We start from the raw sequence: 27,459 nt of genomic DNA, 5'->3' as shown, positions 1-27,459 counted from the left end.
GAAGCTACGAGACAGTGCATCAGCCTTAATATTTTTAGACCCAGCACTATAGGTGACCAAAAAGTTGAATCTAGTAAAAAATAACGCCCATCGAGCTTGTCTCGGGTTTAGCCTCCGTGCAGATTCTAAGAAAACCAGATTTTTGTGGTCGGTAAGGACCGTTACCTGGTGCCTAGCCTCCTCCAGGAAGTGGCGCCACTCTTAAAATGCCCATTTAATGGCTGAGTTTGCGGTTGCCAATATCATAGTTACTCTCAGTGGGCGGGAACTTCCTGGAGAAGTAGGCACAGGGACGGAGATGGGTGAGGGACCTGGTATCCTGGGACAAGACATCACCCACTCCCACCTTGGAGGTGTCAACCTCCACGATGAATGGCTCCATTTGGTTAGGCTGAATCAGCACAGGGGCCGAGATAAAGCACTTCTTAAGGACCTCAAAAGCCTGGACCGCCTCTGGAGGCCAGTGGAGGAGGTCAGCACCTTTGCGAGTAAGATCCGTAAGAGGCTTAGCGATGACCGAGAAGTTAGCAATAAATCTCCTGTAATAATTAGCAAACCCCAGGAAGCACTGTAACGCCTTCAGGGAGGCAGGTTGGACCCATTCAGCCACAGCCTGAACCTTGGCAGGGTCCATGCGGAATTCATGAGGAGTGAGGATTTGACCCAAAAATGGTATCTCCTGCACCCCAAACACACATTTTTCGGTTTTAGCAAACAGTTTGTTTTCCCGAAGGGCCTGGAGCACCTTCCTGACATGCTCAATGTGGGAGAACCAGTCCTTGGAAAACTCAAGTATGTCATCAAGGTACACTACAAGAAATACCCTCAGGTAGTCTCTTATGATCTCATTTATGAAATTTTGGAAGACCGCGGGAGCATTACACAACCCAAAGGGCATGACGAGGTATTCGAAATGACCTTCGGGCGTGTTAAACGCAGTCTTCCACTCATCCCCCTCTTTGATGCAGATAAGGTTATAAGCCCCCCGTAGATCAAACTTAGAGAACCATTGGGCCCCCTGAACCTGATTGAAGAGATCAGGAATCAAAGGAAGGGGATACTGGTTCCTTACAGTGACCTTATTCAAGTTTCGGTAATCGATGCACGGCCTAAGACCACGATCCTTCTTCCCTACGAAGAAGAAGCCAGCACCTACCGGAGAAGTAGAGGGGCGAATGTAACCCTTGGCCAGGCATTCCTGGATATACTCTCTCATGGCTTCACGTTCGGGACAAGAGAGATTAAATATCCTACCCTAAGGGAGCTTAGCTCCTTTTACCAAATCGATTGCGCAATCGTATTGTCTATGAGGAGGTAACACTTCGGAGGCCTTCGAAGTCCTGAATAAACTCAGGTGGAGTGTTCACTGTAAAAGGGGGCAATTGACTATCTGTATTATCTCCCTTTTCTCCGTTCCTAGTCCGTTACCTCTGTTTCCTATATAGTCTGCTTACTTTGTATTGTACACAATGTGCACACACTCCAGTCCTTCACACACCACAGGAGTAACATACAACCCTCGCAGATACTTAAATATATAAAAATACTTTACTCATAACATAGACGTGACAAACCAATAAACACTACATCAAGATACAATACGTTACATAGACAACACAACCACACACAGCTGCCTCTGTTCCTACCTTCCCTGGACACTTTGCACATGTGACTAGTAATGTGTATGTATATATAATATAAATCCAGGTCCCAACCTTATACGGTCTCCTGGTACTACAACTATAACCAAAGCCACATACAGCACTTGACCATTAGTACATGTACATATAGAGACTCATGCATAAAGAGCATATATATATCTACTCATCTATAATCCACATAAGATTGCTAGAATATCTCCATGTACATATATAAAGTCTGCTGTTATATAATTATACTTATATACATACACAGAAGGCACACATATAATATAACTTAGCTTGCTCCTGATGTTAAGTGCTGATCGTCCAGGGCTGGCAGGAAAGAGCCAGCACCAAGAGCTTCCCATGGCCTATATGTTCCTATCCCTGAGTTGAACCCACCCATTCCATTGACTCCGCCTTATGACCACCCATATACCTTCCAATGTGTATCTGTACAGTATAGGTAAATCTAATCCCAGTATGCTCAGCTGTCTCTACATCCAGTTTACAATGGCTCCTTCCTGTACTGAGGTCCATTGTAATGCTAATAAGGCAGTAGATAAGAATCTATGACCATATGGCTTCTGAGCATACTGCCACCTCAAAGGGTGAACACTACTGAATAATATCAGTATATACTATATCTATTTACCAGGTATATTTTATGTGGTCATAAGACAGAGTGTCTGGATGGGAACAATATTCTCCTGTAACATTCATCTCCTCAGGGAGAGAGATAAAATTAACAGAAAAACATGACGTCATGCATTCATTACCCCATTTGGTAAGATCCCCAGTATTCCAGATAAACGTGGGATTATGCATCTGCAACCAGGGAAGGCCTAAAACCAAATCGGACGATAATCTCTGCATCACCAGTACAGAGCACTGCTCCAAATGCATGGAGCCAACAAGGAGTTCAAAAACAGGGGTATGCTGTGTAAAATAACCATTAGCAAGTGGAGAAGAGTCGATACCCACTACCGGGACTGGTTTAAGCAAGTCAATCAATGGCATAGCTAGAGACATAGCAAATTCCACAGACATAATATTAGCAGAAGACCCTGAATCCACGAAGGCACTGCCGGTGGCAGACCTACCCTCAAAAGAGACCTGAAAGGGAAGCAAGATCTTATTAGGTTTCATATATACGGGAAATACCTGTGCGCCCAAATGACCTCCCCGATGGTCACTTAGGCGCGGAAGTTCTTCCGGCTGCTTATTCTTACGCCTAGGACAGTTGTTCACTTGATGCTTGTCATCCCCACAGTAGAAGCAGAGACCTTTCTTCCTGCGGAACTCTCTACGTTGTTGGGGAGAGACGGAGGCTCCGAGTTGCATAGGTTCATCCGAGTTTTCCGTGGAAGAATGAAGCAACGGAACCTCGGGAGCCATCATGGGGGGGTCAGAGGGGAAGGTACAAAAACGTTCCAGTCGTCGTTCCCTGAGACGTCGGTCAAGACGTACCGCTAAAGCCATAACTTGATCTAGGGAGTCAGAAGAGGGATAGCTAACTAACAGGTCTTTCAGGGCATTCGACAGACCCAATCTAAACTGGCACCTCAAGGCAGGGTCATTCCACCGAGAAGCTACACACCACTTCCTAAAGTCAGAACAGTACTCCTCAACGGGTCTCTTACCCTGACGTAAGGTCACCAGCTGACTCTCGGCAAAGGCAGTCTTGTCAGTCTCGTCATATATGAGCCCGAGAGCGGAAAAAAAAAAGATCAACAGAGGAAAGTTCAGGGGCGTCAGGAGCCAAGGAGAAGGCCCATTCTTTGGGCCCGTCCTGGAGCCGGGACATAATTATACCTACTCGCTGGCTCTCAGAACCTGAGGAGTGGGGCTTTAAACGGAAATAGAGCCTACAACTCTCCCGAAAGGAGAAAAAAGTCTTCCGGTCCCCTGAGAACAGGTCAGGCAACTTGAGGTGGGGTTCAAGAGGTGAGGTGGGGGCACTACCAGGGTAGCATCATGCTGGTTGTCCTTCTGAGCCAGGGCTTGGACCTGTAGGGAGAGGCCTTGCATTTGCTGAGCCAGGGTCTCAAGGGGGTCCATAGTTGTGTCAGGGACTAGGGTAGAAAAGGTATATGGGCCTGTGATTATGTAATGATGATGTAGGGAGACAGACAGGTGAGGCCTAATCTACCCGCCACTCAGTCCCTGCCTACTTGCAACGGCCCGTCCTAGGCGACGGCGTACAACTGGGCGACGGTCCCTACGCTCAATAAGTGCACGACAGACAATAGATAGGCTCTCCCACTCCTCTGCCTCCCAGCCTGACTGGTAGAAGATTGTGTCACTCTCTCAGACTTATTACCCACGTCTGATTACCCACGGGCGTCGACACAGAAGCTGTGTCTGGCAGATCCTTTACAACTTCATTCACGTCTGACCTGCTTCACCTCGCCTGACGTCCGCCTGCTACCTAGTCCTAGTCGAGCCTGCCCTACTGCTGTCTGAGCTGCCACAGCTACCTATAGACTTTCCTGCTCCCTGTTGGCCAGCTGCCTTAACGCCAAGGTGGTACGGCCCAGTGGGTCCACAGACCCTTTGTGATAGTACGCTCAGGCCATGGACCCCGCTGGTCGATTCAAGACCATGACGACGTCACAGGAGACATCCTGGTCTAGCACGGAGCTGTGCCAAAGTCATGCTGCACTACATCCACGTCTGACCTGCTCCACCTCGCCTGACGTCCGCCTGCTACTTAAGTCCCAGACGAGCCTGCCCTGCTGCTGTCTGAGCTGCCATAGGTACCTATAGAACTATAGACTCTCACCTACTCCCTGTTGGCCAACTGCCTTACCGCCAAGACGATACGGCCCAGTGGGTCCACAGACCCTTCATGACACTATAGTTTCCCTTCATATGATATGATTCTTATGCTTATTATATCTCAGCCATGAGACGGTTCCTGAGGAGTTTCCCCACATTCTTTTCTGCTTCTACTGCAGGAATTTAAAAAAATCTGCCATTTATACAAAGTCTGCCCCAAAGATAAAGGATACAAAATGGCAGCCACAATAGCTGGTGTGCAACAGCAAACAATTTTTCTGATATTCTCCAAATCCAAAATCTCTATCACCCCATTTTCTCTATTACTATAATTTTCTATGTAAAGTGTAATCTTTTTGACATTGACAAACAACTAGTGATAAGAAATTATAGGCAAAATGGTTGATATTGTTTGTCTGAATCTGGGGTACGCCAATGATTACGTGTAAACTTGAGGAAATTTTTATCCTAGTCTTGCTTACAAATATAGCCTTCTACTAGCATTGCTCTCGCTAGCAAATTGATAGGGATTTTCAGGTCATGTCCGTTACCATTTTCCAATCTTTCACAAATGTTTTACCCTACGCCTACTGCTTCAGTAACAATAGAAAAGATTGAATACAAGGTCTCACAGCTTTATTGATTAATGACCCAGCCTCAGAATCCAATAACAGGATTCATTCTTGCATTGGGCCATGACCTTGTAACAAGGTAGTGTTCATGAGAAGTAACTCACAGAATCTTACTGTTAAACGCCTAGAATTTGCTAGTTTAGCTAACAGGAAGAAATATGTATTTCATTGAATTAGTTTGTTAGATAGATAGATAGATAGATAGATAGATAGATAGATAGATAGATAGATAGATAGATAGATAGATAGATAGATAGATAGATAGATAGATAGATAGATAGATAGATATGAGATAGATAGATAGATAGATAGATAGATAGATAGATAGATAGATAGATAGATAGATAGATAGATAGATATGAGATAGATATGAGATAGATATGAGATAGATATGAGATAGATAGATAGATAGATAGATAGATAGATAGATAGATAGATAGATAGATAGATAGATAGATAGATAGATAGATAGATAGATAGATAGATAGATAAATATGAGAGAGTTAGATATAGATAGATAGATAGATAGATAGATAGATAGATAGATAGATAGATAGATAGATAGATAGATAGATAGATAGATAGATAGATGATAGATAGATGATAGATAGATAGATAGATAGATAGATAGATAGATAGATAGATAGATAGATAGATAGATAGATAGATATGAGATAGATAGATAGATGATAGATAGATAGATAGATAGATAGATAGATAGATAGATAGATAGATAGATAGATAGATAGATAGATAGATAGATAGATAGATAGATAATGTGTCAATGTCATATTTTCATTTTTAGCACCTCCAGAATTATTTCTTCTCCTCATGAATAAATATGAATGGAATACCTTCTGCCATGACTCATTGCCTACTTAGAACTTTATGTTTATTTATCAGTACAATGAATGTATTTTACATGCCATAAATACTGTATAACCTGAATATATTTAGACAAAAAAGGAAATTGACATATACAATCATTAATGTTCTTGGAACTGGATCATTCATAGTAAAGAAGTTGTAAATCTTTATTCATATATTCATTGCAGAATACTTGTTATATTAAAGCATTCACATTCATTTGCATTTTCTACACATGTATGGCACCTTAGTATCCGTTAGAATATTACCTTTCATTACAACTTATAAAACTGTATATAAGAGTATAAAAACATGTAAAATAAGGTTGTAGAACAGTTGAGTTCCCTAGAAACGAAGAACTTAACCCCTTCCCGGCATTTGACGTATCCATACGCCAAAGTCGGGGAAGGGAAGTATGGAACGGGCCCACGGAATGGACCATCTCCATTGCGATCCCGCTCGGTTAAATCATTAAATGCCACGGTCAATAGAGACTGCAGCATTTAAATCGTTGGAAAGAGGGGGGCGACCCCCTCTAACAGCTCATCGCGCCCCCTGCAAAGCAATTGCGGGGAGGCTATGGTTGCTATGGCTGCCTGGGGGCCTAATGAAGGCCCCCAGGTCCGCCATCTTTGTGCTCCTATTAAGCACTGTCTCCAGCAAGGCTTAATAGAAGGCTGTCAGAATCACGATACTAAATACATAGTTACATAGTTACATAGTTTGTATGGTTGAAAAAAGACACATGTCCATCACGTTCAACCAAGGGAAGGGAAAAGGGAAGGAAAAAATTTCTACACATAGGAGCTAATATTTTTTTGTTCTAGGAAATTATCTAACCCTTTTTTAAAGCCATCTACTGTCCCTGCTGTGACCAGCTCCTGCGGTAGACTATTCCATAGATTCACGGTTCTCACAGTAAAGAAGGCTTGTCGCCTCTGCAGGTTGAACCTTTTTTTCTCCAGACGGAGGGAGTGCCCCCTTGTTTTTTGAGGGGGTTTTACAAGGAACAGGATTTCACCATATTTTTTGTATGTGCCATTAATATATTTATATAAGTTAATCATGTCCCCCCTTAGTCGTCTTTTTTCAAGCCTAAATAGGTTTAATTCTTTTAATCTTTCCTCATAACTTAGATTCTCCATGCCCCTTATTAGCTTTGTTGCTCTTCTTACATTAGTATTGCAGTATATAGTGCAACTGATCTAACGATCGCTGGTTGAAGTCCCCTAGTGGGACTAAAAAAAAGTAAAAATGAGTAAAATAAAGTGTTTTTTTAGGTTAAAAAAAATACTAAATTAAAAGTTAAAAAAATAAAATTTTCCCCCTAGAGCATAGTGATAAAATAAATAAATAAACATAATTGGTATCGCCGCGTCCATAAAAGTCTGAACTATTACAATACATCATTATTTAACCCACATGGTGAACGCCGTAAAAAAAAAATAGTAAACGCCAGTTATAAGGATCTGCCAGGCACAGCTTCTGTATCCACGCCCATAGGTAATCAGTCTGCACCTGCTTCTATGTCTGTGAGACTGACTCCATCTTCCACCACTCAGGATGGCAGGCTTAGGAGTGGGAGAGCCTATCACAGCCTGGCCAGACGGAGCTAGCTCCCGCCCTCTGTCTATTTATACCTGCCTTTCCTGTTCCTCCTTGCTTGTGATTCTTCTCTGTTGGTTTCCTGGCCCTGCTGCAGCTTCTTGATCTATTTGACCCTGCTTCATACTGACCCTGGCTTACTGACTACTCTCCTGCTCTGCGTTTGGTACCTTGTACACTCCTGGTTTGACTCGGCTTGTTCACTACTCTCCTGCTCTGCGTTTGGTACCTCGTACACTCCTGGTTTGACTCGGCTCGTTCACCACTCTTGTTGCTCTCGGTGTTGCCGTGGGCAACTGCCCCTTTTCCCTTGCTTCTGTGTACCTTTGTCTGTTTGTCTGTCGTGCACTTATTGAGCGTAGGGACTGTCGCCCAGTTGTACCCCGTCGCCTAGGGCGGGTCGTTGCAAGTAGGCAGGGACTGAGTGGCGGGTAGATTAGGGCTCACTTGTCTGTTTCCTTACCCCTGTCATTACAGCCAGAATCTCTATTTTTGGTCACCTCATCTCCCACAAAAAAATTAAATAAAAAGTGATCAAATAGTTGCATGTACCCCATAATGGTAGCATTAAAAACGACAGCTTATCCCGCCAAAAATAAACACTTTATCGACGGAAAAATAAAAAACGTATGGCTCTCGGAATTTGGCGACCCAAAATAAATTTTCTTTTTTACACTTAGGTTTTTACTTGTAAAAGTAGTAAAATATAGAAAAAACTATATATATTTGTTATCGCCGTAATCGTATTGACCTACAGAATAAAGTTAACATGTTGTTTTAATTGCACAGTGAATTCCATAAAAACGGCGTGCAAAAAACAATGGAGGAATCGCTGTTTTTTTTCATTTTCTACACCACAAATAATATTTTTCCTGTTTCCTAGTACATTATATGGCACAATATATGGTGCTACGAAAAACGACAACTCGTCCCGCAAAAATCAAGCCCTCATAGGACTATATCGACGGAAAAATAAAAAAGTTATAGCTTTTGGAAGGTGGGGAGGCAAAAACGATAATGAAAATCTGAAAAAGGGCTGCGGCGGGAAGGGGTAAAAACTCTAAAGGCCTATGCACACGGACATATAAGACTTATGTGCAGCTTTTTCAGCAGTTTTCAGCCATGAGACGGTTCCTGAGGAGTTTCCCCACATTCTTTTCTGCTTCTACTGCAGGAATTTCTAAAAATCTGCCTTTTATACAAAGTCTGCCCCAAATATAATGAATACCAAATGGCAGCCACAATAGCTGGTGTGCAACAGCAAACTATTTTTCTGATATTCTCCAAATCCAAAATCTCTATCACCCTATTTTCTCTATTACTATAATTTTCTATGTAAAGTGTAATATTTTTGACATTGACAAACAACTAGTGATAAGAAATTATAGGCGAAATGGTTGATATTGTTTGTCTGGGAAAATTGCTATCCGAGGCTTACTTACAAATAAAGCCTTCTATTTGCATTGCTCTCTTTTATTATAACAAGGGAGTTCTAAAATTGTATATAAGAGTCTAAAAACATGTAAAATATAGTCGTAGAATAGAGTTTTCTATAACCAAAGGAGCTACTTCAAACTCTAAAGGCCATATAAGACTGGTTTTACACGTTCAGTTTTTGCAGCAATTTTTTTTTTTGCAAAGCCAGTGGTGGATTTAAAAAGAAGGAAAAGATAAAGAAAATACTGACATGTTTCCTCTCTTTTGGACTCAAAGAACTGCCACAAAAACTGGTTATTATTCCGGTGTTAGGTATGTGTACACATGGCAGGTTTTTGGCAGACACGTCACGTCTTTGACTGTTCTATACATCTGAATGGAGTATGCAGAAATACATGCACATGCAAGTGCTGCAGAAACAACCCTATTTGGAACAGAATATCAGTCTCAAAAATGTCTGATGCAACTCTCCCACGTGTGAATTACAGCTTATATTTATATGCATTGTAGATAAATACACATGCACATAAAAGCACAGTAAGGGCAGGATCACACAAGCAGTTTTGATGCAGTTTTTAGCTCAGTTTCTTTAGTCAAACACAGGAGCGGACACAAAAGAAAGGAGATGCATCAGTTTTTTCTTTATACCTTTCTTTCTTTTTGGATCCACTTCTGGTTTGGGCCAAAAAAAAAGGAGCTTAAAACTGCATTAAAACTTCTTGTGTGATCTTGGCCTAATAAGGTGGTCCTAACATGGACCGCTGCCGCTTATAGACAGAAAAGAGATGTCTGAAGTCTAGTTAAAAAGAAAATCAAATCAATAAAATTGTAAAATTCTGCAATATGGTTTTACACAGCCCTTTGATTGTAAGAATCTATCTAATCATTGATCGTACATGATGAACAATCATATAACCCTTCATTTGCTTATCTTCCAGATTACAGTGTTCAGAATGGGATCAGAAGGTCATCAAGATATTGATTTAGCAATCTTGACAGCTCTCCTAAAAGGTGATTATAAAACATCAATATAAAAAAATATATTTCAACAATGTCTTCATAGATGTAGATATAATAGCGACATTTATCTGTATTACCGTCATGCATTCATTGCTGTCATGACATAATTTAGAGAGTGTCCTTTATCAAGTCCCAGGATGCCATAAAAGTCTGCATCTTTCATGGCATGCTGGGACCTGTAGTTTGAAAGCAGCTAGACAGACTCAGGTTTCCGACTACTTATACTGTATAAAGCATTATGTCACATGACCGAAAAGACAATTTTCGATGAAATTATACAAAAAAAAATGCCAAAATCTTCTTATTGTGTTCTATTGTATGTCCCCAAACAAGCAGAAAATGTCTTTTTATTAGGATATTTAATTTATTATGGGATATCGTTTTTTGAGAATTCCATTAATAATCCAAAATGTAACACTTCTGGATACAGAGCCGTGTAAGTATGTAATAACATATAGATGTGAGATCCCAGTCATGACAGTTTGACTATAATAAACCAAGAAAGAGTGTAAGATCTGTCGCACGTGAAATAGATACAGTAATCCAGGGACTCTGGGAAATCCTCTGGCAATAATATGCACCAATGTCTACAGAATCTCTAATGTTTCAAGCAATTGACACGTTTCTAAAGTCATTTCTATATTTTCATCAAAAACAATGGGTAAAAAAAAATGCGTGTGCATGTATTTAAGTGGTGGAGAAAAGAGGATAAAAAAGCGCAAATAATATTCACCATTTTTTTTAAATTTTTTTGTTTTATTTATTAATTTATTGGAGGAAGGTTTTCAATATGTATATCCAAAAATATAATCTGTTTTTAGAAAATATTCAATTGCACTGATTACAACCATGAACATAATCTCGACAACCTACTGTATATAAATCTAAACACACGTTGATTTGTGCAACAAATACAAATAAAATATGTGTAGCAGTACCATCAGAGTCACATAGAAATCTAAGGCCACTTTCACACGGCAGTATTTTTAGCCAGTATTTTGCATTAGTATTTGTAAACCATAACCAGCAGTGGGTCCACAACACAGGTGAGGTGCAAATCTTCACATTATACGTTTTCTCTATTTATGTTGCCCTCCTAGTTTTGACCAGTTTAGGCCACGTTCAGACGTGGCGTAATTGCTGTTGAATTCCGCTGCTGACAGTCCACAGTGGAATTCTGCAGCAGCCGTTTTTTACATTTGTTTCTATAAATTTTTAGGGAATAGTTCAGACGTTGCAGAAAATAACTGTGCGGAAATTAGGCTGCGGTGCGGAATTTTCCCTCCGCAGCATGCACTGTCTGTTGCGGAGAAGCAGCGGAATTTCACTGCGGATTTCAGCCTTTGCAATGCAAAAACTGAAATTTGTGGCAAGTCCATTGTGATATCTGCAATGTCTGAATTACCTGTCAAATATGCAAATGTTGCTGCAGATTCGTTGCGAAATTGCCCCAAATCTGCACCAACATTTGCAGCGGAAAAATTCTGCCACGTTTGCACGTGCCCTAAATACTGATGCAAAATACTGACCAAAATACACCCACATAGACATAGCCTAAGGGCACATACTCCATATGCTGCTGTTTTCATATAACTTTAAAAAAATGTGGCATGCAATAATACATAAACCAATAGGTACATGCAGGAAAAAGGTCTAAATAATATACATATAAATATATGCTATATTATAGCCTATATATAAAAGCTAGACCTTGGTGAAACCAAGTGACTCTTGGTGTATTGCCCTAAATGACTGATATAGACCTAAAAGCGTATAGGGCACGATTAACACAAGTAAATACAAAAAATATAACAAATTTTTATTGAGAAAATACAACATTAAAAGATAGGTCGTACTGAGCAAAAGCACAGAGACGTCTCACACTAGCAGAGAACATGCAAATACAAAGGGATACTTGACAGTTGTCAAAAATCTATGTCCTAGATCTGGATGCAAAAAGCCTGATCACATTGAAAATTTGATAATGCATTGTGCGAAGAAAGAATGTAGCTAACACATATAGCTACCACGTTGGTTATCAACACATAGTGAACAACAGTGGTCCAAAACTAATACTGGTGTGCTAGTAATGCAAGATACAGGCAAGTATGAGTAGAACAAGACCAAAGCAAGGAAAGGAAACATGTGACGTACCCATTGTGGTCCTCTGCTAGGAGAGAACGTCAGTCCCGACGCGCGTTTCGGCGACACCCCCGGACGAAGGCATTTCGCCGAAACGCGCGTCGGGACTGACGTTCTCTCCTAGCAGAGGACCACAATGGGTACGTCACATGTTTCCTTTCCTTGCTTTGGTCTTGTTCTACTCATACTTGCCTGTATCTTGCATTACTAGCACACCAGTATTAGTTTTGGACCACTGTTGTTCACTATGTGTTGATAACCAACGTGGTAGCTATATGTGTTAGCTACATTCTTTCTTCGCACAATGCATTATCAAATTTTCAATGTGATCAGGCTTTTTGCATCCAGATCTAGGACATAGATTTTTGACAACTGTCAAGTATCCCTTTGTATTTGCATGTTCTCTGCTAGTGTGAGACGTCTCTGTGCTTTTGCTCAGTACGACCTATCTTTTAATGTTGTATTTTCTCAATAAAAATTTGTTATATTTTTTGTATTTACTTGTGTTAATCGTGCCCTATACGCTTTTAGGTCTATATCATGCAATAATACAGAAGCATTCTCCCCTACAAGCATTGATTCTGGAGGGGAATAGGGCTGCCCTTCACAGCAGCACCATGCACTGGCTCAAGGGACTTTGCCCATGGCTTTGCTGTGTGCATGGGTACTAATAGTAATAAGCTACTCATTAATACAATTGAAAAAAAATAAATCTGTGTCCATCACTACAATATTCATTATCCAATGTGTTTTGGTGAACGCTATTACTTCTAATCACATGGAACACTATGCCTTATCCTATCTTATAGTGGCAACTGGTCCTAACCTAAAGCCGGCAGTCTTTCCAAATCTAGACACATAAAATACTCTGTTTAACAGAATTCACACAACATAAGAATAATTATATGGAATTATTTATGTGGTTTGACAAGAGCTTAAACTAAAGCAAGAAGTGTTGACATAGGGACATGGCATGGAAACTCAAAACACAGACATAGGATGTTTAAATAGTTACCCATTTTTAGAGTGTATTTAAATTGCCTAAATAAATCTACTAGTAGTTCTCCATTAAACTGTCAGGAAGGGAAAGGAAATAAAACTTCCCCACAGATCCCTTTACACCAAACATTCAAAGCTTAAAAGAGAGAGCTGATCTTACATGATGGTTTGCACTTACCAGCTATTTATTTTATTTATTGTTGGCTGCTTGCATGCATTTTAGCTATGATCAGTGAATCTATTTCCTGTGGCCACTGAAGCTCTGCTTTTTCCGATTGCCGTTTTTGCAGAGGCACAAGCCCATCACAAGTTCACCAGTAGGTCAGTGCTTAGGATGCGTTCACACTAAGGGTATGTGCACACACAAAAAAAAGTCTGAAAATACGGAGCTGTATTCAAGGGAAAACAGCTCCTGATTTTCAGCCCTTTTTAAATCAAAATCGCATTTTTCGCAGCCGTTTTTTATGGCCGTTTTTGGAGCTGTTTTTCTATAGAGTCAATGAAAAACGGCTCCAAAAACGTCCCAAGAAGTGACATGCACTTCTTTTTCGCTGGCATTTTTTAAATGCCATTTTTGGAAAACAAGGCGTAAAAAAACGAAACCATCGGAACAGAATGCCGTATTTCCCATTGAAATCAATGGACAGATGTTTGGAGGCGTTCTGCTTCCGATTTTTCAGCCATTTTTGGGACATTTACGGCCCAAAAAAGGGCTGAAAACACTACGTACGCACATACCCTAAAGCTCAGTCTCTATGAGAAGTTCTGCAGTGGTTTTCATTGCTTTTAGCTGAAAGAATAGAGCAGCATGCAGAGCTATTCTTGGTGTCAAAAATACCAGCAGCCAGACGGAACCAACTAAAGTCAATGGGGTCAATTAGCGACCATTTGGATCCATTAAACAACAGATCTGTCACAGTGTCATGGCTTTTGTTATAAACGGATGCCATGATGCTAATGTGCACAGAGCCTAATGGTCTATTTAGACGTTGCGGTTGAGGTGCGGTTAAAATCACATAAAAAACACATCCATAAACCGCATGCATGCAGTTTTCAATACAGTTGTGTTATTTACGGCAACAAAAAATACACCAAATGCCAGTATAAACGCATGCGCTTTTTAGATGCGGTTTTAACCGCACATTAACTGCAATGTCTGAATGCATCCTTAGAGATCTGATTTAAATCACTGTCAGTAAATCTCAATTTCCGTTCGTTTTCCCCAACATGTGTAGTTAAAGAGGCTCTGTCACCAGATTTTGCAACCCCTATCTGCTATTGCAGCAGATAGGCGCTGCAATGTAGATTACAGTAACGTTTTTATTTTTAAAAAACTAGCATTTTTGGCCAAGTTATGACCATTTTCGTATTTATGCAAATGAGGATTGCAAAAGTACAAGTGGGCGTGTTAAAAAGTAAAAGTACAAGTGGTCGTGTATTATGTGCGTACATCGGGGCGTTTTTACTACTTTTACTAGCTGGGCTTTCTGACGAGAAGTATCATCCACTTCTCTTCAGAACGCCCAGCTTCTGCCAGATCATGCTGTGACGTCACTCACTTCCTGCCCCAGGTCCTGCATCGTGTCGGCACCAGAGGCTACAGTTGATTCTGCAGCAGCGTTTGCAGGTAAGTAGCTACATCGACTTACCTGCAAACGCTGATGCTGCTGCAGAATCAACTGTAGCCTCTGGTGCCGATGTGTCCTCGCTCGTCTGACACGATGCAGGACCTGTGAGTGACGTCACAGCGTGATCTCTTGAGAACACGGCTGTGTCTGCACTGCCAGAAGCTGGGCGTTCTGAAGAGAAGTGGATGATACTTCTATACACAACGCCCAGCTAGTAAAAGTAGTAAACACGCCCCGATGTACGCACATAATACACGCCCACTTGGACTTTTGCAAGCCTCATTTGCATAAATACAAAAATGGTCATAACTTGGCCAAAAATGCTTGTTTTTTCAAAATAAAAACGTTACTGTAATCTACATTGCAGCGCCTATCTGCTGCAATAGCAGATAGGGGTTGCAAAATCTGGTGACAGAGCCTCTTTAAGATTATTTTCACAGAGTCTCTGACCTGTTTAACCCCTTAATACCAAATGGAATTTTAAAACTTAGTGACCAAGCAATTTTTTAAGTTTGTGCATCGTCTCATTCAAAGAGCTATAACTTTTTTATTTTTGCGTCGACATAGCTGTATAAGGACTTTTTTTGCGGGACAAGTTGCATTTTATAATAGCACCATTTTGGGGTACATAGAATTGATTGATTTACGGCGTTCACCATGCGGCTAAAATAATGTAATCGTTTTATAGTTAGGTTCGTTACGGACGTGGCGTTACCAAATATGAGTAACTTTTTAATTTTTTTCATAAAGTATTTTGTAAGGGGAAAAAGTGTTTTTTTTTTATTTATTTTTTTACTTGGGACATTTATTTATTTATTTCAAACTTTCTTTAACTTTTTTCTAACTTTATTTTTAGTCCCACTGGGGGACTTCACTGTGCAGACTTCTGATCGCTATTAGGCTATGTTCACACAGAGTTTTTTGCAGGCGGAATTTCTGCCTCAAAATTCAGTTTGAAAGTTTGAGGCAGATTTTCCTCTCCCTGCACACCGATTTTCGCAGCGTCGCCATTGAGCGTCGCGGGCATAAAACACAGCAAAATACGCTTTCTCTGCCTCCCATTGATGTCAATGGGAGGTCAGAGGCGTAAACGCCCGAAGATAGGGCATGTCCCTTCTTTCTCCCTCGAGGCAGTTTTACCGATCGCGGGAGAAAACAGCCCCGCCTCCCATTGAAATCAATGAGAGGCATTTTAGGGCCGTTTTTGACGAGTTTTGCAGCGCGGTTTTCCATAGAACCCATTGGCACGCGGAGATGCTAGTGGGATGAGAGAGGGAGCCCCCTCCCTCTAAGATAACTCAGATGCGGTGCCCGCTATTCAGCACCGCATCTGAGGGGTTAAATATGATCGGAGAACGCTGCTAGTGGTCTCCGATCGTTGCCCTGAAGCCCGAGGCTGTTACTAACAGCACAGGCTTCAGCAGCACCCCGCACAATGCAGGGAAAGTTCTTCTGAAGTGCCGACGTGAAAAGCCGACACTTCAGAAGAACTACTCTGAATGGCCGACGTAAAAACACTATATGCCGGTCGTTAAGGGATATATAAATTGACAGTCAATGCTTCACTGCCAATGTTTATATCATAAGGGCACGGCCAGACATGGCGGAATTGCTGTGGAATTCTCCAGCGGCCGTTTTTTACAGTTGTTTCAATACATTTTTAGGAAAGTTAGTTCAGATGTTGCGGAAAACTCCGCTGTGGACCATAGGTTGCGGTGCAGGATTTTCCCTCCGCAGCATGCACTGTCTGTTGCGGAGAAGAAGCAAAATTTCACTGCGGATTTCAGCCTTTGCAATGCAAAAACTGAAATCTGTGGCAAGTCCGCTGTGTTTTCTGCAACGTCTGAATTACCTGTCAAATATGCAAATGTTGGTGCAGATTCGTTGCGTAATTGCCCCAAATATGCACCGACATTTGCAGCGGAAAAACTCTGCCATGTGTGAACATGCCCTACGTCCAGCTTATACAAGATAAATGATACAATGTATCAAGAATGTGTGTCTAGTGCTTTCACACTTTGCATTGACACAAAATAAATTAATCTAGTGTGGTAGGTAATAATGCTAAAAAAAATAACATAGCACATATATTCATGTCAGGTTTGTACCTTAGTTGCTATCTATTTTTATTTGTTTTTATATGTTTGTAAACTGGATATAGAATATCAGAGATATAGGTGGGGCCCAATAGCCACAGCTGTAGAGATCTGCACAAGGTAGATAGATTCAATCCAAGTCCAGCACATCCAAGTTAGGTGGCAAGGGATATTGTTCAAGTGCTAAGACCCTAAATTCCTATCCTACCCACTATCAGCCCTACGCGTTTCTTTGCTATCTATTTCTGCCGCAAATCTTCTAGCATTCTAGAAGTCTAAGTGTACAATGCACTGAATGCAACAAACCGTGCTACAACGTGGACATAGTAAGCTAGCTACTGTTGGTGGCCAAACGCTCCATCTTATAAGGTGGAGGGCACTCCCCCCACACGTGCAAATTAAACCAATGGAAAGAGCCCAGCGCGTAATGCCAGTCACACCCACCTAGGTGGGGGCGTGTCCAGGTCAGCCAATCATAGTGCAGCATAGTGCCGCCTCCCCTGTGATGACGTATGGGGCTGTGATTGGAGACTATGCGCTGTCAATCAGCGCATGGAGCGTCCCCAGCAACAGTGGGCTGAAACACTGTTCCAAAAACCCCTCCATGTCAGGGGAATGTGACAGGCAATGCTTTCTCTAAGTATATATGCGCTGTGTCCACATTATGAACATTGGTAAGGGGGTAACATAAGGTGTGAACAGGTATATCATAAAATAAAGGCTATGATGCTCTAGATTTATAATCGGCGCAAATAACAAAATCATGCTACAAAAATCCTGGCAGTAGCTCAGATCAATGGGTGGATCAGAGATGAAGATACACAGACTGGGTGATGTATAATGTTAAATAAAGCTGGTATAGGATATGTAGTCATCAATACCCTCAAGATTTGTTGTTTTTAATCGGTAGATCCATCTACATTGCTTTTGGAGGAGGAGTCTATCTAAATCCCCTCCACGTACTGACGATCTCATTACCTCTATTACTTGAAAAGTAATTTCCTCAGTGTTGTTGTTATGTTTCTCTAGCATGTGTCTCGCTAGACACGTATCTTCTTTTCTACGGATATTTTCCATGTGCTCCAGAATTCTTCGCCTAAACTCCCGGATGGTCTTTCCCACGTAGTTTTGAGGGCAGATGCATGTGGCCATGTACACTAGCCCCTTGGATTTGCAGTTACCAAATTCCCTGTTCTTGAAAGATTGTCCTGTAGCTGCACTCTAAATAGTGTTACCTTTGGTTACGTATTTACATGCTTTGCACGATCCACATTTATATGTGCCTGTTGGTTTATCCAGTAACCGTCCTGTCTGTGACGGACATTCGGTAAAGTGGCTATGTACCAGCCGGTGCTGGAAGTTTTTTCCCCTCCTACATGTAATTAGTGGATATGGGACAACTGCTTTGTTGAGATCTTGGTCTGCGGTTACAATCCCCCCAAATTTTTGACATTTTTTTCTAATCTCTTTCGTTTATTGTCATATGTACCCACTATTCTAATCTTAGTTGTCATCTCTCCCTCTGTTGATTTTCTTGGGACCAATAATTCAGTTCTGTTATTTAATAAGGCGTGATGGTAGGCATCTCTTAAAGTTTTGTCTGGGTGACCTCTCATTTGGAATCTATATCGTAGCTGTCTGAATTTGTCCATAAAATCCCCCAGATCCGAACAATTTCTCCTCAACCTGAGATATTGTCCCTTGGGGATCCCTTTTTTAAGATTAGTGGGATGATGGCTATTCCTTGCTAAAAGGCTATTTGTCGCTGTGGGTTTACGGAATAGGGTGGTTGTTAAATTCCCTCTTTCCGTTTTGGAGATGGTTATGTCTAAGAAGTTAATTGCTGTCATATGTATCTCCGAGGTAAAGTAAAGGCCTAGTCCATTATTGTTAAGCATGCTAACAAATGTATCAAACTGCTCAACACTGCCATTCCAGATGATCAAAATATCATCTATATACCTCGCCCACAGGGTAAAAAGAAAGATATTTTTGATAAGAATAAAAGTTAGTAGGCTGAGTACCAGTTCGTTATGGGCTTTAAATTGTATACCTCGTGTTTCCAAAAAACATCGTACAGCTTCACAACCTTGATGATGAGGTATAGAGCTGTACAGGAATTCTACGTCCAGGCGTGCTGGCATAGCTTTGGGAGGGATCTCTATCCCCTCAAGTCTTTTAAGAATGTCTGTAGTGTGCCTGACATATGAGGGGAGCACCTGAACGAATTCACGTAGAACATTATCTACATAGACACTGATGTTTTGTGTAAGGCCGTCTATCCCAGACATGATTGGCTTTCCTTTCAAGGGGGTCGTGCCTTTGTGTACTTTGGGGACACTATAAAAAGTGGGAATCAGTGGATTATTTGGACACATAAACTCAAATTCATGTTTGCTAATGAGTTTATCTCCCATAGCTTTGCATAAGATACCCTGAAGTTCCTTCACATTATCACATATAGGATTATTTGTCAGTTTCTGATAGCTATTTCTATCATGTAATATGCATTGGCACATTATTTTATATGTCGATATGTCCATAACCACTAGGTTCCCACTCCCCTTATCTGCTGGTTTTATGACAACTGATTTGTCTTTTTCTAGCTTTATTAGAGTGGAGATCTCCTGTGTTGTAAGATTATTTTTGTACTGATATAGACCTGAATTGATTCCTAGTTATTCTATCTCCTTGGTTACTAGTTCAATGAATAGATCAATATTGTGTATTTCACCTAGTGGTGCAGACTTGGTACTTTTTTTTCTTAAGGTTGGTGAAGGGACCCTCACCCACAGTTACCTCACTTTCTTGAAGGAAGCCGATTAGATTCAAGAAGTCATGGTAATCCGTCTCCTCAATACCCAAATCCCTACGCTGTTTGAGGTTATGATTTTTATAACATTTAACAAACAAGTGTAAATCCTTAATCCAGTCAAAAATGTCAAACCTAGTGGTAGAGACATAGGATAATCCTTTAGTCAGTAGCCTAATATCTTCATCTGTTAGAACCTTTTGGGAAATGTTGATGATTTGCATCTTGTTAGAGCTAGGTTCCCTATTATTGACTGTATGGGTACCCACTTCATTCCCAGTTGGTATATTTGTAGTAACATGAGAATTTAGCGCTCTTGTGTGGACCTGGTCCTTAGAGCATAATTGGTAGGTGGGTAACTGGTCTCTAAAAAATCCCTGTTACCAGTATTGCCTCTCCTTGGGCGTCTACCCCTTCCCCGTTGTGGTCCCCTATAAGAGGCGCCAATGTTCGGGTAGTTATAACTAGGTCCCATATGTTGTTTCCTCGCACCTTCAGAATCAGATTGTTCAATATCTGAGGATGATCTTTGGAAGTTTGAATCTATACCTTGAATTGGCCCCTCAAAGTTATAGGCTCTATGTTCCTTAAATGCCTGTAGATCCCTGGTGAATTGTAAATGTTTTCTCTCTTTAATTGTGATCTGCAGTTTCTCTACTTTCTGTTTTAACTGGATTTCCTACTGTTCGAATGCACTATCATTTTTATACATTCTAATTTATTCCATCTGCTCCTTTAATAATAAGGAAGGTTTTGTTCTCCTGTTCTAGTAAAATCCGCATAAAGCATACTGAGCTAGCCGTAGCTTCTGCTGCCCATTTTTCTAGTACCTCTGGGATTCTGACCCTTCTTGCTGGAATGATATTGACCCTTAGGCTGGGTTCACACGACCTATTTTCAGACGTAAACGAGGCGTATTATGCCTCGTTTTACGTCTGAAAATAGGGCTACAATACGTCGGCAAACATCTGCCCATTCATTTGAATGGGTTTGCCGACGTACTGTGCAGACAACCTGTTATTTACGCGTTGTCGTTTGACAGCTGTCAAACGACGACGCGTAAAAATACAGCCTCGTCAAAAGAAGTGCAGGACACTTCTTTGGACGTTTTTGGAGCTGTTTTCTCATAGACTCCAATGAAAACAGCTCCAAAAACGGACGTAAAAAACGCCGCGAAAACGGCGCGAAAAATGCGAGTTGTTCAAAAAACGTCTGAAAAGCAGGGTCTGTTTTTCCTTGAAAACAGCTATGGATTTTCAGACGTTTTTGGTCACTACGTGTGCACATACCCTTAGGCCAATCTGATCTGATTTCCAATAAAGCAAGGGTAGAATGCTTATAAGATATGAGTAACTAACCCACCAGTGAAAAAGATTATCAGATATTTGCCACATATGCAGCATACTTACAAATGAGCCTCAACAGGGGGGGTTTACTGGAGGTTTCTAAAATAATGTAAAACATTATTCAACTATGCATGTAACCAAATAATCCATTGAAGTATAATTATTATACGTTTCTTTTTATTGATTAGTTGAATAACAAGAATTTAATCCATGTATTATGCGGAGTACTTTATGCCTTTTATGTATATTATTGGCCTTATTATTGCTATTTTATCTTTCTGGTAATCAGGTGCCAATGCTTCTGCGCCTGACCAGCTGAGCCTCGCACTAGCCTGGAACAGAGTGGATATCGCTCGGAGCCAGATCTTTATTTATGGACAACAGTGGCCGGTACATGTTTAGATGTTTATGATGTGCTACTGTGAAACAGATATCATTTTCACATTTAAAAAGAACTTAATTGGTGAATGTAGTAGCTTGTCTTTTGATCTAAAAACATGCTGCTGGTTATTTATGACTTCACTTTGCATAATTATGTGTTATGTTTCATTTCCGAAACAGCAGCAAAATGGCTATGGCTGCCAATCCCCCGTTAACTACGGACATTGCCAATTTGACTGCAGCTTATAGTCAGAGGAGCATAACAGACTGCTTACAGTATAGTCGGTGTGCTCCAAAAGAAATGTGGTCATATGTGGTGAAGATTATAGTTCTTATAGCTTTGGTGAAGATTCTTGCTCCAAAATTTAACTCGTTTTACAATCATAAGCCAAAAATCCCCCACGTGTGGCAATGCACAAATTCCTTCCTTATATCTTTGCATGTGTATATGATGTTTTCAGACAAGTATTTCCATAATGGATAAGTATTGAAACATTCTATTGGTTGAGAGAAATCTTTATTTTTACTGCTTTCCCAACATATTTATGAAGTAAATCTGATTTGTACCATTACTGATTTTGCATTTATTAGGTTGGGTCTCTGGAACAAGCAATGTTAGATGCCTTAGTGCTGGACAGAGTAGACTTTGTCAAATTACTTATAGAAAATGGAGTCAGCATGCACCGTTTCCTCACGATTTCCAGGCTAGAGGAACTCTATAACACGGTAAGGAGAACAGACTTCAATATCTAACTGAATCCAAGACCTTCATGGTGTCTTGTATTAGATTACTATGTGGAATTATAGTCTGAATAATATGGGCACATAAATTAGTTTCTATAACAAATAAAATTGAAAGGTTAAAAAAAAAGGGCATATAGACAAAGGAAACGAACCCCCTCAAGAGCACCTAGGCAAGTAAAGCCACTATAAGGCCTCATGCACACGACCGTAGCCATGTGCACGGCCGTGATTTTCAGGTTGGCCGGCCGCGGAGTGTCACCCGCAAGCCGCCCGCAAATCGCGGGCCGTGCACATGGCCGCGTCCATTATTTCCTATGAGCCTGAACCGCAGAACACGGCCGTAATAAGACATGTCCGTTCTTTCTGCAGTCCAGGCTCCTGGGCCATGCACGGACCGTGGAAACCACGGTCGTGTGCATGGCTCCATAGAAATGAATGGGGCCGCAATTCTACTGTGGATTTTCGGGGGAATTGCGGTCGCAAAAGCACGTTGGTGTGCATGGGGCCTAAGAGCAGTAAGATGCCCATAGAAGCTTCAAGTTTAAGTGTGCTTAAAGAAACACTCTGGGCAAAACTAATACTTAGTTTTGTCTATTGCAGGTCTTGAGGGGGCGGTGCATGACAAAATTATTTTCTCTTTGGTGTTCTTTGAATCACTGTGTCAAGCACTGCTCTCAGGCCCCTCTGAATGGTTCCCCAACTGTTGATCCAATTGTGCACGAGTGGCATCAGTGATATTATAGCATTATCAAAACTATATTCAACACCCTGGCAGTTAGCACAGGCTAAAAACAATATTACTCCTTCATTAAATAGGTTTTCCCTTTCAATACCTAGTGTGGCTAAATACCTCTTGTTGTTTTAAGGAGGTCCTGTCACCTGTCCAAAAAACTGCTGCTGACATCTCAGTTAGATTGCCGGCGCCTCACAAGTTTCTAAAATATCAGTGCCATTTGTTATGGTGCCTGATATGCAAATGAGGCTTTGACTGTCAAGTGGGTGGTTAACGCTGCTCTCTTGCCAAGGGGTAACCGCCCACTTGACAGTCAAAGGCCTCATATACATATCGGGCACCATAACTAATGGCACAAATATCTCAGAAACTGTGGGGGGCTAAAAGAAATAAAAAAAGGAACCAGAATCTGGGAGACGCCGGCAATCTAACTGACATGTCTGCTGCAGTATATTGGGCACTGCAGGTAACATGTCCTCTTTAAAAGCATCTTGCAGCCTATATACCAGAGGTTATGGAGCTCTAGTAAATGCCCCCAGGGTTTCTTTAAATAGAAGTGGATGTCTCCTGGGAAGCTAGAAATTAATAGTACTTTAATTCTGGGGTTAATAATGTAGGCACAGAATGTCTGACTTTTTATGCTCTGTCCAGAACATGTGGAGACACTTTCCTCCAGACATCGTCCTCCTGTGTCTACAGAATTATCTGGCCCTGCCAGGGTATATATCAATATATCATGGATATTATTTAATATCAGGTCTTGCATTACATTGTCTTGGATAGAAAAAGTTGAAGAAAAACTCAATAGCACAGTGAATGGCAGGTAATGTACAAGTACAGCAACTTGTACAGTCATTGGAACTTTCCAGGTACCGGTGACTCATGTCCCTTATGCATATTTGCCCTTAAGTGCATAGAAAAACCTTTGCAATCGACAGGAACAAGGGACAGAACAATGAAGAAATAATGATCGCTTGTTATCCTCTGAGGTTTACACCTCATAAATGATTCACTTTTATTCAGGATGGGAAATTCCTATCAAATGTGACAAACAAGTGATTGCCTCAGTTTCCTATGCAGAAGCATGTAGTTACAGAATACCAATTGTGACCTCTTACTTCTCTCGTAAATCACTATGCCTGAGAAGCCTAATACAATACTTCTGAGCTCCGTGGGGCTGTAAATGATCTGTTTCTTTGCCTTATATATTTCCTTAGGTGTCGTGCATTACAATATCTGTGAGTTATACATTTTAAAGAATTCTAATGTGTTCTTCAAAAAGGCAGAGTAGGCATGTTATCAAGTGCTGGGGCTACAAATGATACATGAAGGTATATCCATAATTCTGAAACAACTTTATAAGATCAGCTTCAAAGGCCTTTATTATTTTCTTTATATGTAGCATTATGATTAGAAATTCAAAGCTGCGGTATTCTCAAAGTTAAGATTTGTCTTTGCTATTAAGATTTTAGTAAACTGCATTTCTAACACATTATTGTATTGAGTTAATATAGATATGAGATGAGACAGATAGATAGATAGATAGATAGATAGATAGATAGATAGATAGATAGATAGATAGATAGATAGATAGATAGATAGATAGATAGATAGATAGATAGATAGATAGATAGATAGATAGATATGAGATAGATAGATAGATAGATAGATAGATAGATAGATAGATAGATAGATAGATAGATAGATAGATAGATAGATAGATAGATAGATAGATAGATAGATAGATAGATAGATATGAGATAGATATGAGATAGATAGATAGATAGATAGATAGATAGATAGATAGATAGATAGATAGATAGATAGATAGATAGATAGATAGATAGATAGATATGAGATAGATAGATAGATAGATAGATAGATAGATAGATAGATAGATAGATAGATAGATAGATAGATAGATAGATAGATAGATATGAGATAGATAGATAGATAGATAGATAGATAGATAGATAGATAGATAGATAGATAGATAGATAGATAGATAGATAGATAGATAGATATGAGATAGATAGATATGAGATAGCTATGAGATAGATATGAGATAGATATGAGATAGATAGATAGATAGATAGATAGATAGATAGATAGATAGATAGATAGATAGATAGCAAATCCAAAATCCAGCAGCTCTGTCAGCGTGTGGGTGCAAGCCCTGGGGAACAGACCAATATCCTGTATATGTAGAAAAAAAAAAATATCAGGCAGCTCTCCGTAGCTACGGAGTGCTGCCTGATATTTTTAATTCTAGATAGATATCTAGATCGATATGAGATAAATAGATATAAAGATGGATGGATGGATAGATAGACGGAGAGATTATATTAGATAATAAATATATGTCTACACTCTAAGCCAGGGGTCTCAAACTCAGCCAGGTAAGTGGGCCACATATAGGAAAAATTAGAAGTTGACGGGCCGCATTTCAACAATACAGTTTTCCAGTTTAATTGTCGCTAAATGCAGTCCGGCGGCTCAGTTGGCAGCGTTTGGCAGACACACAAATGTCAAGATTGGGCAGCCCCTTTTAAGATAGTGCCATAGAGCCCTCTGTAGATACTGCCACAGTGCCCTCTGTAGATACTGCCACAGTGCCCTCTGTAGATACCGCCACAGTGCCGTCTGTATATAATACCACAGTTCCCTCGGTAGATGCTGCCACAGTGCACACTGTAGATGCTGTCACAGTGCCCTCTGTAGATGCTGCCACACACCCACCCATAGATAATGCCACAGTGCCCACTGTAGATAATGCCACACGCCCCTAGATACTGCCACAGTGCCCTCTGTAGATGCTGCCACACACCCACCCATAGATAATGCCACAGTGCCCTCTGTAGATACTGTCACAGTGACCTCTGTAGATTCTGCCACACACCCATCTATAGATAATGCCACAGTGCCCTCTGTAGATACTGCCACAGTGCCCTCTGTAGATGCTGCCACAGTGTCCTCTGTAGATGCTGCCACAGTGCCCTCTGTCGATGCTGCCACAGTGCCCTCTGTAGATGCTGCCACAGTGCCCTCTGTAGATGCTGCCACAGTGCCCTCTGTAGATTCTGCCACAGTGCCATATATGGACAGTGATGTCAGGGGCTTTCCCAGAGCTGGAGTCCCAGAGCAGAGCCGCTTCTAACACTCTGCCTGGGACTCCAGCTGTGCTCCTGACATCACTGTCCGGCTCTGGGGAAGCCCCAGACATCACGTGTCCATATATGGACAGCGGAGTCCTGGCGCAGAGCCTATACTAGCGCTCTGCCCGGGACTCCGCTCTGGGGAAGACCCTGACAACACTGTCCATATATGGACAGCGATGTCAGGGAATTCCACAGAGTCCCGGAGCAGAGCCGATACTAGCGCTCTGCTCGGTACTCCGCTCTAGGGAAGACCATGACAACACTGTCCATATGTGGACAGCGATGTCAGGGGATTCCACAGAGTCCCGAAGCAGAGTCTGTACTAGCGCTCTGCCCTGGACTCCGCTCTGGGGAAGATCCTGACAACACTGTCCATATATGGACAGCGATGTCAGGGAATTCCACAGTGTCCCGGAGCAGAGCCTATACTAGCGCTCTGCCCGGGACTCCAGCTCTGGGGAAGCTCCAGACATCGCATCTCCATATATGGACAGCGATATCAGGGAATTCCACAGAGTCCCGGAGCAGAGCATATACTAGCGCTTTGCCTGGGACTCCGCTCTGGGGAAGACCCTGATAACACTGTCCATATATGGACAGCGATGTCAGGGAATTCCACAGAGTCCCGGAGCAGAGCCTATACTAGCGCTCTGCCCGGGCTGTGCGGAAGCTCCAGACATCACGTGTCCATATATGTCCCGGAGCAGAGCAGGCTCTGTGTCCCGCGGGCCGCAGATGACAGCCTAAGGGGCCGCATGCTTGAGACCCCTGCTCTAAGCTAAGGACATACTTGAAAAATATGATCTGCATAAACTAAGGTAACATTTGACTGTTTATACAAGATTATCTGCCCAATAGCTTGTCTTGTTCCTTTAGACTCGAGAGTAGCTATATAATATGAGCAGAGTGCTTTTTGCAGGAATTTATAATTGTACTTTTCTAATTGCAATATCTCTTTTATTTTGCTTTATTTCAGAGACATGGGCCATCAAATACCTTATACCATTTGGTCAGGGATGTTAAAAAGGTAAGAATAAGATACTACAAAACGAAAAGGTAACTAATACCCATTCATCCCTAGATCTTAGTAACTCTCTATTTTGCATGAGCTTTTCTTCCAAGTGTGACTATTATTTACCATATTTATCACCTCACTTTACCACCACTTATCTCCATCTTAGTTTATAACTGTATGTATCAAGATAAGTTTTATTAAAGGCTAATGTAAAAGTGACTCTTAACCACAAGACACAAGCCCATGAGCCAAGGAACAGCACTTAGTAAAAGAAAAACAAAAACACTTACTGTACCTGTAAAGTATTAAAAAATCAGGTTCGCACGAGATATTCATAATTCAGGCTGCATATTTTAGAGTTTTTTTCTGTGACGCTATAAAAGTTGAAATGGGTTGTCCTACTACAACAAATTATCACCTATC

General features: G+C 41.1%; 1 protein-coding gene across 3 annotated transcripts in view; it reads left to right on the top strand.

Annotated features, from left to right (window-relative positions):
* TRPM3 (transient receptor potential cation channel subfamily M member 3) overlaps window positions 1-27,459 on the top strand; it is a 480,072-nt gene that overhangs the window by 286,257 nt on the left and 166,356 nt on the right. For all 3 annotated transcript variants that reach the window (XM_075828007.1, XM_075827994.1, XM_075827999.1), the window contains exons 9-12: window positions 9,901-9,973; window positions 21,295-21,395; window positions 21,978-22,112; window positions 26,998-27,048. In XM_075828007.1, the coding sequence (XP_075684122.1) occupies window positions 9,901-9,973; window positions 21,295-21,395; window positions 21,978-22,112; window positions 26,998-27,048 (360 nt within the window). The remainder of the gene's footprint in view (window positions 1-9,900; window positions 9,974-21,294; window positions 21,396-21,977; window positions 22,113-26,997; window positions 27,049-27,459) is intronic.

The sequence above is a fragment of the Rhinoderma darwinii genome, chromosome 1, assembly GCF_050947455.1.
Source record: "Rhinoderma darwinii isolate aRhiDar2 chromosome 1, aRhiDar2.hap1, whole genome shotgun sequence".
NCBI lineage: Eukaryota > Metazoa > Chordata > Amphibia > Anura > Rhinodermatidae > Rhinoderma > Rhinoderma darwinii.
This window is presented reverse-complemented; position numbering and strand designations above follow the sequence as displayed.